The sequence below is a fragment of the Mustela nigripes genome, chromosome 2, assembly GCF_022355385.1.
Source record: "Mustela nigripes isolate SB6536 chromosome 2, MUSNIG.SB6536, whole genome shotgun sequence".
In the NCBI taxonomy this organism is placed as follows: Eukaryota; Metazoa; Chordata; class Mammalia; order Carnivora; family Mustelidae; genus Mustela; species Mustela nigripes.
In genome coordinates this window covers 12,975,787-12,992,155 of record NC_081558.1, presented here as the reverse complement: position 1 = coordinate 12,992,155, position 16,369 = coordinate 12,975,787, and the positions used below count along the sequence as shown (strand labels likewise).

Below are 16,369 nucleotides of genomic sequence, written 5' to 3'. Positions count from 1 at the left end.
GATGGATGGATGGATGGATGGATGATGGATGGATAGAAGGACAGACAGAAGAAGGAAGGCAGGAGGGAAGGAAAGAAGGCAGGATGATGGATGGATGGATGGATGATGGATGGATAGAAGGACAGACAGAAGAAGGCAGGAGGGAAGGAAAGAAGGCAGGATGATGGATGGATGGATGGATGGATGATGGATGGATAGAAGGACAGACAGAAGAAGGAAGGAGGGAAGGAAAGAAGGCAGGATGATGGATGGATGGATGGATGGATGATGGATGGATAGAAGGACAGACAGAAGAAGGCAGGAAAGAAAGAGGGAAGGAAAGAGGGTGAAGGAAGGAGGGAAGGAAGCAAAACCAACAAATGGAGAGACAAGTCCTCTTGTCTCTGACGTTCTGGTGTCCCGGGGGCGGGATCTACGAGTTCCACCAGCCTCTCAGGGGCCAGTCAGGCATCTGTCCCTACCTTTTGGACTTACTAGCCGGAGCCAGTAAACCACAGAAACTGTAAGATGGACACTCTATTCTTAGAGGCAGTCAGCACCCTCCTTGCTCTGGGCTCATTTGCAGTATTTACAATACTAATCTACAGTCCCTAAGGGGCAGAGACAGTCGAGTCAGCATGAGACAGCAAGGGCACGCCCTGATGGGACCCTGGGAGCCTCCCTACAGACAGAGGGGAGCCCCAGGGAGCAGCCAGAAACACCTGCCCTCTGCCACCCTCAGGCACGACGGGCCAGGAAGGATTTTTGCTGTGCTGGGGAGACTCACCCTTGTGGCAGCCTGTGAGGGTTGCCCGGAGGGGTCCTCCTGGGGGCTGGAAGAATCCCCCCAGGGGTATGAGCACAGGGTGGGGGCACGCCCGGAACCAGCTCTGGGCCTGTTGGCACAGCTGTCCCACCAGGGCTGGATGTGAGGCGGCGAAGAAATGGAGTCTGGCCAGGAGTTCTGTATACAGGATGCTCCTCTCTGCAACAAAGGGAACTCAGGTTAAGGGGAAGGGTGCTGCCGACCAGTCAAGGTCAAGTCCCCCGCCATCTTCTCCTGCCTCCTTCTCTCCTTTCCAAGGACTCTCATCCCTACTTCAAAAGCACCAGGTGGTTCCTAGCCTCTGGGCCTTGGGCCAGACGGTTCTCTCTGCCTGGGAAACTTCCTCCTCCTCCCCTTCCCCTTTCTCAGGCTAAATATCTCATTTTTTGGCTCAAGGCTTACTTCTTTAAAGAGCATTCTTCATCCCAGCGCTCTAATCCACTGGCCCCGCGCCCGCGAGCTCATCAGAGCTGCAACTGACATTTCTTTGTTTATTCCCTCCCTACCCTAGATTTGAGTTTCCCCTGAGAACAGGGATGATATCTGTCTTGTTCATTGTGTTCTTAGCGCCTAGAACATCACAGACACCCAGTAAATTGCAGAGGCCACTTTTCAGCAATGGGCTTAAACAATGGAATGCAGAGCAAGGCAAAAGGGCCCACAGCGACCATGGAGCTGAAGACAGGCCCTCAAAATATCCAGAAGCCCTAGCTGACGGGGGCCGGCTACTGACGAGAGATACAAAAAAAGGAAAATCTCCATATGTTCCCCATACCTCCTGACCTTCCCCCTGTAAATCAGCTCCTCCCACTGCCTTGGGGCAGACAGCCTCCCCTGTGGGGTGTTGCCCACAGCTCCCTTGGGGTGAATTCAATAAACATCCATCTCCTTTGTTCTGGAAACTTCTACCTCCTTTGTCCTGCCTTTTCTGAATTATTTCACTGCTGGACCCTGAGCCGCCAGCTTCCATGGGATCATCATCGCCCCACACTCCATCTCAAGTTTCTTTACTCAATCCCATCATTTGCCGGATAAGAGGAGAGTCACAGGTTCCAGGGATTAGGAAGTGAATATATCTTCGGATCGAGGCAGTGTTTTCTGCCTCCCACAACAGGGGTATCATCATTATTATGCCAAGTTCATAAAGGGGTAATTGAGGCTCAGAGAGGTTAAGCAACTTGTATAAGGTCACACAGCCAGTAAGAGGCAGGAACCTAATCAATAAAGTTTTATTCCAACCTCAAATGGACCAGGGACGTGGAAGGCAGGCAGTTCATTTTCCTTGTTCTAACTGTGGGGTTTGGGGCAATGGTGATGATGCCCTGTGCCCTAGTTTGCTGATGGATGATGTGAGGCAAGGTCAGGACCAGGGGTGAGTGCCCCAATCACCATAGCTGCCAAATTTAAGGTGGCACCACCAAACTCAACCATCCATCCAGATAAACACTATTTTAATGGCAATATTTTAACAAATCAAAATTAATGCTCCCCAACCCATGACGAACAAAAATACCAGCCTTTAAAGCAAAAAACAGCACCACATTGAATCATCCTGATTCAATAGGAGCCTGAGGCAATAGGAGAAATCAGGTGGCCTTTGAGGACCAGGCTCAAGGTCCTGGAATGTACTAGAACTCAAGGTTGGCCAACTGCACCCTCTGGCGGTGACATTCATTCCTACACCTCATTATGGGCAAGCCACAGGGTGTCAATCAAGGATGGTTGAAAAGAACATGCTGTGCTGTGGGCTTTTAAATCTTCCCTCAAACTGGGCAGTTGTTCCCAAGGCTATTCTCCTGGTAAATCACTCCTTGTGAGGCTTACAACCAGTGAGCATGAATACACAAGAAAGGCCACATTGACGGGCACCAGCATCTTCCCTGGATGTCGTTTAGTTACAATCCCATATTTTGCAGATGATGGAAGCTGAGACTCCATGCAGAAGTGGCTCATCCAACAACAACAACAACAAAAACCCCAAAGAAACAAACAACAGCAATAAAAGAAATGGCTCGTGCAAGGCTGTTCAGATCAACAAAAGTGATGCTATCACGTGACAGATAGTAATAGGAGGCTTAGATGGCAGCGTGGGGACAGGCTCTGCAAGAACTGACTTGCATATCTTTCCTCGTAGCTCTAGGTAGAAAGGGTGACCAGCATCCCCATTTTGCAGATGGAAAGACTGAGGGCAGCGAGGTCGGGAATGGGGTCGGAGAGCGAGGGACTTACAAGGTGACACCACCAGCAAGTAGCAAAGCCCAGATTAGAATTAGCCCCGTGGGGCTCAAATCTGAGTTCTTGGCCAGGACCGGTCTGTGTGGTAGGGCTGGCAATTTGGCAGGGAGCAAGTGGATGATAATGTCCCCATCCTCACAGAGCTCAGCATCCGGTGGGGCCCTCAGGTGATACAAAAGACAACAGGCAGAAGTAACAATTGAGAGCTAAGACAGACGGGAAAAGGGGGCGTTGCTGGAGAACACAGGGACTGGGGAACCAGAGGGGTTTCCTGGTTCAGTGGTGGCTAGACAGGCTGCTCCGAGGAGGAACATTTGGTTAAGCTTCAAGGGAGCCCCAGAAGGATATAGGGATTTAAACACCTTCGAAAAACTCCTTGTAAAACCCTCAAATGAAAACCAGGTGGGAATTGTACAATAAAAACCACTCTGGGGGGACCTGGGTGGCTCAGTCGATTACGTGGCTACCTTTGCTCACGTCCTGGGATAGATCTCTGGGTCCTGAGCTAGAGCCCTGTGTTGCCTCCCTGCTTCTCCCTCTCCCACCCCCCGCTGTGCTCTCTCCCACTCTTGCTCTCAAATAAGTAAATAAAATCATAAAAAAAAAAAAAAAGGTATCCTGGCCACCTCATACGCACTGGATGACTATTATTATTATTTATTTTTTTAATTAGAAAATCAGGACACCTGGATGGCTCAGCATCTGACTCTTGGTTTCGACTCAGGTTGCGATCTCAGGGTCGTGAGACCAAGCTCTGCATAGGGTTCCATGGTCAGCGTGGGGGTCTATGAGATTCTTCCTCCCCCTCTGCTCCTCCCCCTGCTCTCTCTCTCTCTCTCAGATAAATTTTTAAAAGTCTAAGAAAAAAAAATCAGAAAATTAAAAGTACTGGTGAGGATGCAGAGAAATTGGAACCCTTGGGCTCTGCTGGTGGGAATATGAAATGGGGCAGCCACCGTAGAAAATGGTAGGGTGATTCCTCGGGAAAAAAAGAAATAAATAAACATAGAATTAGCATTTGATCCAGCAATTGCATTTCTGGGCATATATGCCAAAGAATTGAAAGCAAAATCTTGAAAAGATATTTGTATACCCATGTTCACAGTGGCGATATTCCCAATGGGCAGAAAGTAGAAAGTGCCCAAGTGTCCGTCCATCAAGGGATGAATGGATACACAAAAAAATGTGGTCCATTCATATAACACAACGCTATTCAGCTTCACAAATAAAGGAAATATAACAAGGATGTACCTTGAGGACATCATGGTGAGTGAAAGAAGCCAGTCCCAGAAGGGCAGACATTGTGGGTCCCCTGATATGAGGTCCCTATGGTGGTCGGATTCATCGAGACAGAAAATTGGAATGGCGGGTGCCAGGGACTGGAGGTGGGGGTGGGGAGTTGGTGTTTCATGGGGACAGTCTCGATGGTTTGTGAAGATGGAAGATCTCTGGGCGGGGTGGGGGTCTGGGGGTGGGGGGGTGGGCGGGGGATGGTGGTGATGTTTGCACAACAGGGAGCATGTGCTTAATACCACTGAGCTCTACACTTAAAAATGATTATGTTGCTAAATGTGACGTTCTGTGTATTTTACCACAATTAAAAGATGAAGATAAAGACAGACCAACAAAACACGGTCCTGGGCAAAGCATCAGAGATTCTTCAAGTTCTAGGGCAGAAGGTGGGCCAAGCCCAGCCCGATGGCTGGCCCCTAGAGCTAAGGATGGTTTTTATAGATCAATATTTGCAATGGACAGAATGGCAGGAAACACCGACTTTGAACCCCAATGAAGAAAAATGTTTTCTTCCGGAGCAAATCTGCCCCCTTCCTTCTCTTGAGTGGACTCATGTTACAAAAAATTATGTTCAATTATTATGATTATATTTTGAATATTATCAATTTAAAAAAGTCACAGGAACGTGATTTCTCTCTTGTTCTATTAAGTACTGACATAATTTCCTTGATTTTTGCCTGAGATTTTCCTATCTGGGCCTTTCTAGAAAAAGGTACCATGCCAGGGAAGGGGATGGACACACTTTGGTAGTGCTTATTCCAAAGCTCTGCCAGGTTCATTTCAAAAATCTAGACACCCCTCATGTGTAGAGATCAAAGATGTGCAGGTTAATGAAAATCCAGCTGGGGGCTCAGTGAGAAGAATGGACTTCTAGAAGTCAGTGCAGCCCACCCCCTCCGGCCAAGCCAACCCAACTCACCCATGCCTCGGAGCTCCACAGCCGGGCGGCACAGCTGGAGAGCATCCCGGACCAGGCTGACCTCAGGACAGTCCAGGTGAGGGCCATACAGGTCAAAGTCCTCCAACAGGCCCTCAATGCCCCCAGAGATGCCCCGGCAGGAAATCCAGTTCATGTTGCCTGTTTCGGGGAAAGGCATTATGCGGACACATGCCTCCCTCTGGTTCACACTGGGAGGCGGGTTCTTACCTGTCCATTTCTCTGGGGGTTCTCAGGCTCTGCACTGCCAACGTTATCAGCACCCCTGCCCTCCACCCATCCGATGCCTGTAGCACCTCCTCAGGCATGATAAGCAACAACAGGAGCATTGCCAAGAGTCCCCAGGGTGTGGAATCCCCCTGAGTTGAGAATCTCAGGGAGAGGCAGATTGATAGCTAGACAGAAAGACGGAAAGACGGAGGGACAGATGGATGGGTACATAGGTAATGATAGATGGATAGATACAAATATAGATATGATATGATGATAGATATGATGATAGATATGACAGACAGGGTCTCATTCTAAGACCACATTTCTCACCTCTGTACTATCAACTAGCACGAGATGCCAAAAAGCGCCCCCGCTCTCCCAGCTGTGACAACTAAAATGTCCCCAGACATCGTCAAGTGCCCCCTGCTGTTGGGAGTGGGGGCACAGAATGACCCCTGGAGAGAACCACTATCTTAGGAGGGGCCGAGGATTCTGATTTTTTCCCTTTACCCTTTCCCAGGCTCCTGGAGGGGGGAGCAGAGCGGAGGGCTGGGACCCGCTCGCTGTTGTCCGCAATGGGTAGGAGCCTTACCCAGAACCTCCTGTTTCAGCTCTTCAGTGCGGCCTGAGTGGACCAGGTGATGGGGCAACTCCTTCAGCTTCCGCAGATTTGCCACCGTGTCTGAGAACCACAGGGGCTGAGGGGCTACCTGCAGGGGAGGAGGGGGCTGGCAGCCAGGCCGCAGTGGTGCAAGCTCACTCATGCACTCCCGAGATATAGGTCAAGCTGGCACACGCAGGGGCACTGGAGGGGATGGGGACACAATTCCAGACAGAAATGACTCACGCCCACCCCTGGCAGGGCCAGGGAAGAAGGAAGATCTTGGGACTCAGGGAATCCGAGGGGCATCGGAGCTGGGTCTCAGAGTTTAAATGGGAGTCTGTCTGGGGAACCAAGTTGGAAAACAATGGTATTCCTGGGCAAGGGAATGGCATGTGCAAAGGTCCAGGGGCAGGAGATGCCAGGAGTTCAGGGCAGTTCTATATGCTCCTGAATGTTGTGATTCTTCCCTACTCTGGAATACTGGGGGTGGGGGGCACAGTCCTCATCAGCTGCTCCCCATCCACCCCCATTATGCTCAGATGCTGAGGGGACATCCTGCTTTCTGGGGGAAGGAAAGGGAAGAAGGTCAGGAGCATTCTGGGTGGAAAAGAAGGAAAGAGCCAGGTAGTCCTTGCCAGGCAGCCTTGGTTTTGCTTGCACAGCAAGGTGGGGCCTGCTGGTAAAGAGCAGAGGTCCCAGACAGACACCTCACCTTACGGTCCAGGTTCAAGGGCTTCCCCACCAGCGGTAGAGTGATGAGTTTCTTGGTGCCCAGGCTCCAGGCTCCTGAGAAGAAGTCAGCCAAGACTCCATGCCTCTTGGCTCTCTCTGGCCTGGACAGGTAGCGCTCTTGGACCACCTCGGCCAGTTGCCTGAAGAAAGGGGACATGGGCTCATGGGCCTGGGGGACGGGGTGAACTCAGAGGGGGCCACCAGCCTTCCAGGAAGCTGTTCCAAATGGAGGTCCCTCCTAAGCCACCTGACGGGTGTTCTCTGGCACCAGTGACCACCTTTCCTACTTGTTACCTAATAGTCATCTATAAATTGGCCCATCTTTCTTTCTTCCCCTTAAATACATTTAGTTTAAAAAGGAACATTTGGGTCTTTCAATACGTCAAACTTAAAATAAGGTAGTATAAGACCCAATAACTTTACTCCTGGGTGTAGACCCCCAAAAATTAAAAAACAAAAAACAAAACAGGTGTTCAAATGAAAATTTGTGCTCAACGTTTTCTTGCAGCACTGATCACAAGCCCGAGGAACGACCCACGTGTCCGTCAATAGATAAACAAATATAATGAGGCCCATCTGTGCACTGGGATATTACTCAGCCACGGAAAGGAATGAAGCCCCGATTCATGCTAGAACAGGAATGATGAACCCTGGAAGCTTTATGCTGAGGAAAGCAGCCGGACGCTAATGGCCACATGCTGTGTGATTCCATCTATATGAAATGTCTAAAACAAGCAAATCTACGAAGACAGAGAGTGGATTCATGGGTGCCAGACAGGGGCTGTGGGCAGAGAGGTGAGGGGGCAGGGAGTGACTACTGATGATGAACAGGGGTAAAAGAAGGATCTGGAAAAAGGAGGAGCCCCGACGAGTGAGCCCTCACTCCCAGAAGCCCAGAGGGCCCTTCCACCATGTCGGACCCACCTGTGGGCGATGGCCAGGAGCGTGAAGCCGTCCACGGGCCGACGGGCCAAGCAGTGACCCAAGTCCCGGCGGAGCCTCACCCACATCAAGGGTGGGAAACGCAACAGCTCCTTGCTGGGCGGGGTCCAGTCCTGGTACACCGCCTGCAGGACCTCGTCATCCAGGGACAGGACGTCCTTCAGCTCTGCCTCTGAGAGCCCATGCCTGTGGGGAGGAGGGGTGGGCACTGGGACACACTGTGTCTCCTGAGGTCGGAGGGCGCAGACACCCAGGGACGGGGAGACGTGGCCAGCCACACAGCATCCTGCCCGTCCCCAAAGGGTCTGCCCTGAGGGTCAGCATTCAGACCCAGTTACAGCCATGCCCATCGAGTACGTTCTTCCTGCTCTTTCCTTCAACACACACACCTGCAGAGCCGTGAATCAGCCTCTCCCCAGCCTCACCTGAGTCAGGCAGCTCAGGGAGGGAGACAGGAAGTAACTTAGAAAAATAATGCAGATGCCACCTGTGCCCACCCGAGCCTCACCCGTGTTTCCAGGCCCCAGAAAGGACAGAGCGAGAGAAGGGAAGCAGCCCTAAAGGGGAGGGGTGGTGACGTTTCGGTGCTGGATCGCAAGGGACTTCTTAAAACCTAAGAGCATCGGACTGGAAACACTGGATTTGCCTGCATCTTTCATCCGGATGGACCACAATCGTAGCGCCCTTCGGGGCAGGGGAGGGAGGGAGGCTGGCTTCTGTGGGCAACCTGCGTATGGTGTTCAATTCTGACGTGGATGGGAATCTTCATTTTGATCGGAAGACCCGCCACCGACATTTAAAACATCTGCTCTCACTGCTTTCTAGTGTATAACGCGGTGGGTGCCCCCCAGGGGCTCTTCTGTGACATCAGTCATCTTGGACGATCCCAGCTATAATATCACGGTTTTCTCCAAACCGGAATTCCTGGGAACCACCTGCCAGCACCCCTGTGTGGTCCTGTGCCTCCTCAAAAACCCCCTCCTTCAGGATAGAATTCTTTCCTGCTCTTCGACACACCCTCGGCACAAATCAAGCTTGGGTCCCCTCCTTTCCCGCTCAGGTTCAGTGACTCGTCCATCCCACCGGCTGCAGGTGGAACAATCCAGCAGGCTTGCGGGAGGAAGCCCAGGAAGCTGAAGTCCCACAATTCCCCGGCATCGGGGCTCTGTACAGGGCCCTCTAGGGAGGAGCCAGGCCAGTCCATTCATTCTCAGAGAAGCAGATGCCGGGTCTTGGGAGGTCAATGGCTCATCAGACCTTTGGCAGGTTTGTTTAGACATTATTCATGGAGTGGCGTCTCCGTGCAAGTCACTGTGCGGACTCCTGAGGGACAGAGAGGTAGACCCCTGTGAAGCTTATCTTCTCATCCGCAGAGGCAGGCAGGAAATAACAGAAGAAGAGCACGAAGAAGCCAGGTGATACCAACGACGAGGAAGAAGATAAACCACGTCCCACGGAAAAGAGCTACAAGGTCGGGGGGAGGACGCTGGAGAGAGACGGTTCTTGGAAGATGTGAGTCCCTCCGAGAAGGTGTCACCGCCGCTGGGACTGGGTGGGAGGGAAGGGACCAGCATGAGATCTGGGGCCGGGGAGCTCCCAGCATGGGGTAGAAGGCAGCCAGGTCCAGTCGAGCTTGGTAAGGAGGCGGGATACTTTTCTCAGAGTGATGGAAGTCACTGGATGGCTTAATAAGGTCAGGAACCGAGTCAGATTTATGATTTGAAAATCTCCCTCCAGACAGGTGTTCCGACCATAGCTTGTACACACATCTTCAGAGCAACATCATTAACAATAGCCAAAAGGTGGCAACAGTCCAAACGTCCATGAACTCATGCGCGGATAAACCAAACCCTCTGCTATGGACTGAGTATGTGTCTCCCCCAAATCCACAGGCTGAAGTCCTGATCCCTAAGGTGATGGTGTCAGGAGGTAGGGCCTTTGGGAGGTGGTTAGGTCATCAAAGTGGAATCTCATGGGTGGGCTTAGTACCTTGGGGAGCTTCCTTATCCCTTCTGTCATGTGAGGACACAGCAAAGATGCCCATTTATGAACAAGGGAGCGAGCTCTCACCAGACACTGTATTTGCCAGCACCTTGACCTTGGACTCCCTAGCCTTCCAGAGAGATAAATTGTGTATAAGCACCCACCCCACACACTTTATGGTGTTTTTGTTACAGCAGCTCAAATGGACTAAGGCAGGGGTGTATCCATACAATGGAATATTCTTTGGCCGCAGAAAGAAACAAAGTTGGGACACACAGTGCAACACAGATCAGCCTGGCAAACAGTAGCTAAGTGAAAGAGCTCTGTCATAAAATACCTCACAGTGTATGATAAACTTGAAACGTTTAGAGCAGGATCCAAAAAGCCACAAAGTAGGTTAATGGTTGCCAGGCGCTGGATAGAGAAGCAGGGGACAGCCCAAGGCACGCTCCTCCGCTCAGCCTCCTGTACCGCTGACATTTGGGGTCGGATCACCCTTCGCAGTGGGGACCGTTCTGTGCATTGTAGGGCTTTTAGCAGCATCCCTGGTCTCTGCTCACTAGATGCCAGCAGCATCACCCCCAAGCTGCAACAACTGAAAATGTCCCTGGACCTGGCCAAGTGACCCCTGGGCGCAGACCCTCCCCAGGCAAGAACCACTGGCCTAGAAGGACTCAGACCTGCCCCGAGAGCTGGGGCACCATCCCAGTGCACAGACTGCGTGGGGACGCATGATGTCTTTCCTGAAACCTGAGGTACCTCACCACCCCTGCATGGTCCCTCCCTAAACCACCTGCCATGCCGGTCCCTGGGATGGCTGCTCAAACACCCTGCATGGCCCTCGGCTTTACTCATTGGACCAGACATAGGACCAAGGAGGTCGATTATTTGTGTCTCTCTAGATTTTGGAATCAGGAATCAAGAAGGATCCAGTAGGATGGTGCCAGGTCTCTGAAATGGGAGTGAATGATGCCAGTAGAAGCTTGAGGCAAGTAGAACAAAGGAAGAGTCCAGAACCGAAGCCAATGGGCAGAGAGGACCCAGAGGGCCAGAGGATGAGAAACTGTCCTGATTCTCATGGCTTTCTGGTTCCCATGACAACCCACCTCCTCCATGTGGATTGCATCAGGGTTGGCCTGAAGGTCCACCCCTTCCCCCTGGAACATTCCACAGTCCGTCTTTGTAATCTTACAAAACTCAGGCCCAGCCTTTCCTCTGGGGGCACCGGTCACAAAATCTAGGCTATGGCGTCCGATCTGGGGTATGCCGCCCTGGAGTTAGCAGTTGGGTGGGTGGTCCTGGATTCCCTGAGCTCTTCCCATGGCCTTGACACAAAGCCCTTACTTCTTACACACTAGCATGTCTGTGCCTGACAAAAAGAAACAAAAAGCCACTCTCCCTGGTCTGATCACCACCATCTTGACTGACACAGGGCAGAGGACAAAGGTCTGGAAGAAAAACCTGCCCGTGAAACCGGAACGAGGCAAAACCAGCTAGCCCAGCATTTCTGATGATGGGCTTGAGTGCTGGTTCTGCAGCGGTGTGTCTGCGAATTAGCCTCCATCCCACCCTCCTGGGGGTCCAGAGTCTGGCTGCTGGGTGTGTGATGGACCCACTCCTCTCTCCTGCTCCTTATTTCTCACTCATCTGTGTCCCTCCCCACCATCTCTGAGTGGTAGCTCCTCACCATCATGACGTCACAGTGCGCCACCCTGAGGCTTTCTCTGGGCTGAGCAGCGGGTCTAAGTATTCAGTCCTTCAAGCTCTAGACACACACTGAAGTTGGATTTTCCTATTTGCTTTTTTACTGATTCCCACGCGACAAGATTGGGATGAAGTGTAGATGTGCACTGGTGGACGATCCTTCAGAGGATGTGGCTTTAAAAGGGTTTTTCTGAGCTCTCCCCATAGGATGGCGTATTAAATACAGAGCGGAGCTGGCAGATTTACGACGGGAAAAAAAAAAAAAAATCCGTGCCCAAGAAGGGCTGAGCGTCACTCAGGTTCAACCCAAATGTGATCACGAGGAAATATCAGACCAAGCCCGACGGAGGGGCACTCTACAAACTGCCCCCAGCCCGGGTGAAGGTGACCTTGTCTGAGAACCTTCTTGAGAGGGGCAGTCAGCGCATGTGGAGCTCCTGCTGGAGTACCGCGGGCCCTGAGCCGGGGAGTGGCGTCCTTACAAGAGGAAATGGACAGGAAGGCCCACAGGGAGGAGGAGGCCACAGGACGGGCAGAGGCAGGGGCAGGAGGGGTGTGTCTCCTGGCCAAGGGTTGCTGGCAACGCCAGAAATGAAGAGAAAAGCCTAGACCCGTGTCCCCTCTGGCGCCTTCAGAGGGAGTGTGGCCCCACCGACGCCGCGACTTCAGACTCTGGCCTCCAGGACTATGAGAGAGGATGTTTCTGTCCCGGGGCCCTGAGGGGCAAGCGCACGCATTCTGTCCCAGTTATAAAGAGGGTGTAGACAACAGAGACTTACCGGGAAGAAGCGAGGTAGCCCAGCACGTGGGCCACCAGGAGCTGCCCGTGCGTCTGCTCCAGGCGGGCGCACAGCTGGTGCATGGCTTCCTCCGCCGTGGAGCCCAGGGGGGCCGGGATGGTGAAGGAGGCCCATTTCCGGGCCTCCTCGAAGGCCAGCCGCAGCCGCCCTGGGTGGCCACACTCTGGGAGGCTGGCCCAGACCAGCTCCCTCTGCTCCGGGCTCAGCGTCCTCCTCGAGGCTGCCAGCAGGGTCTGAATCATCTCTTGCCCTTGGTTTCCAGAGAGGGGTTTCACCTCCCAGAAGGCCTCTGCATCTGTCAGTGTCCGTCGCAGGGTGTCTAGAACCCCCTGCTGCCCCGAGCAGGCTGAGAGGATGAGGTGAACCCTCGGCGGGCATGTAGAGGGCAGCCAGGGGACCCTCCGGGCCCGGCAGATGGAATCCATGTCATCCATGGAGTCCAGCAGGATCACCAGGGACTCAAAGTTTCGGCAGGAGACAGTGTGGAGGAGGGTGTGGAAAAGCTGGACCACCCTGGCATGGGCCTCCAGGACCTGGGCCGGGGGCAGGGGCAGCCCGTAGGCCAGGCAGAGCTGGAAACAGAGGCTCGGGAGCAGGCCCCGGGCATCGGAGCTCATCTGTGACATCCCCAGAAGCCGCAGGACGGTCACCGTCTTGCGGTCAAGCAGTCCTGAAGTTTGCTCTGCCAGCTTGCACATCAGAGCTGTCTTCCCGATGCCTGGGGGTCCAAAAAGCACCAGGGGTGAGTGAGGCTGGCTGTCGCTCTGCCGGAGCCGCTTCCCTAGCTGGGCCAGGAGCTCCTGGCGCCCGCAAAAGGTCCGGGTGGCCTCGGCGCTCAGCGCCATGTGGTGGCGGATCTCCTGGTAGAGCCACGCCAGCTCCTGCCGGCTGGCCTCCAGCTCCCGGAGGTGCTCGAGGACCTGGTGGTTAGCCCTGGCCACAAACTGCTCCCCCAGCTCCTTCAGGTACCGAGCATGAGTCTTGTTTTTGGGGTTCACCAGGTCTCGGCTCCATGGCAGGTGGTGGGTCTTGAGGACTCCAGGTTGGGTGTCAGCAATGCGTCCCTTGAGGCCACCGAGAAGGTTCTGGGCATCCATGTCCAGGCAGCCATCTGCGAGCCGGTCCACCATCTTGAGGGCGCAGTCGTCCAGGATGTGCTTGTTGAGGTCTTGGATCTCTCTCAGGAAGACGGTCGCCCCCTGGTCTCCGTCCGTCAAGCTCAGCAGGCCCCGGTCTATCTCCCATTCGATGACTGTAAAAGTTGGGGAGGGGGATGGAAAAAGAGTGTTGTCATCACTGTGTGCTCAGCGACTGGAATGAAGACACTTGAAAGACATATTTGGGAGGTAGGGACCCTAGTTCTCCCACTTAATGTGTTCTGGAGTCACCTCGGCATAACCACAGCTGATATGCAAACAAATGCACTCAAGTGTGTTCCAATAAAACTTTATTAACAAAAACATGCAGTGGGCCGGATTTGGCCAGAGGACTACAGTTTGCCAGAGTCTCCTGGGGGTGGGAGGTGGTGCTCAAAAAACCCACACGGCTGGGCTCTGCCTCCAGGAGTTCTGATTCAGCAGGTGTGTGGGGGGCCCATGAGTTTGCATTTCCAAAAACTCCTCAGGTGATGCTGAGGCTTCTGGTCCAGGGACTGGGCCAAGAATAGCCCTGATTTAGCTATTATTAATCAAAGAGACCTTGGTATAGGCAGCACAGAGGTCGTATGTGAGAAGAAGCCCCATCATAAAACATACCATCAAATTCAAAAAGTTAAATACGGAGTTTCCATAGGAATTCCACTCTAGGTATGGACCCCAAAGAGCTGAAAACATAGGCAAACAGTTATGTGTGGACCCAAATTCACAGCAGTACAATCCATGGTAGCCCAGAGATGGAAACAACCCAACAGTCCCTCAAATGATGAGCGGATAAACACAATGTGATCTATTCCCTACGAGTGACTAGTACTCAGCCATAAAAAGGAAAGTAGCCTTGATTCATGCTACAGCATACATGAACCTTGGAAACATCGTGCTGAATGAAAGAAGCAAGACATAGGAGGCCCCACCCTCTCTGGTTCCATGTACATGAAACGTTTAGAACAGGCAAAGCCATAGAGACAGAATGCAGACTGGTAGTTGCGGGCGGCTGGGGGAAAGGGAGGGAGAGTGGCCGTTAATGAATCCAGAAATTCTCTGGGGGTGATGGAAAGGTTCTGGAACTAGATAGAGGTAGTGATTGCACAACATCATAAATGCATGAAATGCCACCGAAGCATTTATTTTAAAATGGTTAATTGCATGTCATGTGAATTTCACTTCAATTAAAAAAAAAATCCAGTGTTGTCGGTTTTGGGTGCCTCCGTCATCACACATTCCTTCAACAAACATTTACTGAGCCCCCACTTGTGCCAGTCTCTGCTCTCCATACTGGGGCATCTAGCAGTGAGAAAAATGCCCAAAGGTCCCTGTTGCCTTTGTGGAGTAGTTGTTCGGGTCTTAGTGAATAAATGGACAGACAGCAGAAGAGAGTATCTGCCTGTCCTGGGCAGAGTAGGGCAAGCAGGGCATTTGAGGCCACGGAAAGTTGCTTCGAAGGCATGGAGGCCAGGGAGAAAGGTTTTTGTTGTTGTTTTTTTTTTTTTTTTAAGATTTTATTTATTTATTTGACAGAGATCACAAGTGGGGAGAGAGGCAGGCAGAAGGCAGGGGAGGAAGCAGGCTCCCCACTGAGCAGAAAGCCTGACACGGGGCTCGATCCCAGGACTCTGGGATCATGACCTGAGCTGAAGGCAGAGGCTTTAACCCACTGAGCCACCCAGGCACTCCCAAGGAGAAAGTTTTTAATGAGCCCAGAGGCTGAGAGCAAAGATCAGCACACTTTTCTGCAAAAGGTCAGATAGTGAATATTTTAGGTGTGCCAGGTCAAATGGTCTCCGTTACAGCTTTTCAACTCTGCTGCTGTAGCATGGAAACAGCCATAGACAACATGCAAACTAATATGTGGAGTGTGTTCCAATAAAACTTTATTTATGAAAACAAGCGGTGGGCCGAATTTTGCCTTTGGGCCCTGGTGGGCTGACCCCTGTCCCAAAGCATGAAGCGGCTGCCCTGAGGACCTGTATTTTCCAGAGCAGACACTGATTTCTCCTTGGAGGCCACTGTTTTGAAATAGCAGCCAGACCTGAGGAGTTATTTTTTAAGCTGCCCTGGGCTCAGCAGAGGCTCCCAGGTCTCTGGAGCTGAGTGAGTCAGGCTCCCTCGGAGACAGGATTTGGTCTCAGAGCCAGAGATAAGGGCCACTGAAAAGCCTTCCTTGGAGTGACACCACACCCCTCTCAGGCCCTTGGATGGAAATCAGGGATAAAGGCAACTAAGAGTCCTGACTTGGGATCCTTCTAGAACACAGCTCGGCATTAATCAATGCAAGACCATCTACTCTGCCCCTGTGACCAAGGTCACAGGTCTAGGTGACCTTGGTCAAATCACTGCATCTCTCTGAGCCAGTTTACTCTCCCGTAACTTGGGTATCCTAGCTTAACCATTTTTTGTTTTGCTTTGTTTTCAAGATTTTATTTATTTGTCAGAGAGAAAGAGAGCACAAGCAAGGGGAGCAGCATGTAGAGGGAGAAGCAAGCTCCCTGCTGAGCAAAGAGCCCAGTGCTGGGACTTGATCCTAGAACCCCGGGATCATGACCCGACCCGAAGGCAGATGCCCAGCGGACTGAGACACCCAGGGTCCCTGTCCTAGTTTAACCTTGATGAGACAGCTGGCAGGATCTTCTATGAAACGGTGCTTGTGGAAAGCTGAGCTTGATATGCGGAAGGAACAAAGCCAATCTCCAAAGGTTGCAGACTGTGTGATCCCATTCTATAACATCATGAAATAATAAATTATAGGGATGGAAACGGATTACTGGTTGCCAGGAGCTGGGGACAGAAGGGAGGGCCGGGTGTGACCCTAAAAGGGTAGTGGGGGAGTGTCTTTGCAGTGAGGAAATAGCCCCATGTACGAACTGTGGCAGTTATCTGAAGCTACACAGGTGTGAAAATTGCACACATGCAAATGCAGGTTTGTAAAAGTGATGCTTTGTCTGGGGCGCCTGGGTGGCTCAGTCCGTT

At 52.2% G+C, this 16,369-nt stretch overlaps 1 protein-coding gene across 6 annotated transcripts in view; it reads right to left on the bottom strand.

The window, feature by feature from the left end:
* Positions 1 to 16,369, bottom strand: part of NWD1 (NACHT and WD repeat domain containing 1) — a 61,817-nt gene that overhangs the window by 29,842 nt on the left and 15,606 nt on the right. For all 6 annotated transcript variants that reach the window (XM_059389320.1, XM_059389321.1, XM_059389324.1 and 3 more), the window contains 6 exons: positions 12,228 to 13,500; positions 7,744 to 7,947; positions 6,800 to 6,959; positions 6,076 to 6,193; positions 5,253 to 5,411; positions 767 to 964 (listed from right to left, as the gene is read on the bottom strand). In XM_059389320.1, the coding sequence (XP_059245303.1) occupies positions 767 to 964; positions 5,253 to 5,411; positions 6,076 to 6,193; positions 6,800 to 6,959; positions 7,744 to 7,947; positions 12,228 to 13,500 (2,112 nt within the window). The remainder of the gene's footprint in view (positions 1 to 766; positions 965 to 5,252; positions 5,412 to 6,075; positions 6,194 to 6,799; positions 6,960 to 7,743; positions 7,948 to 12,227; positions 13,501 to 16,369) is intronic.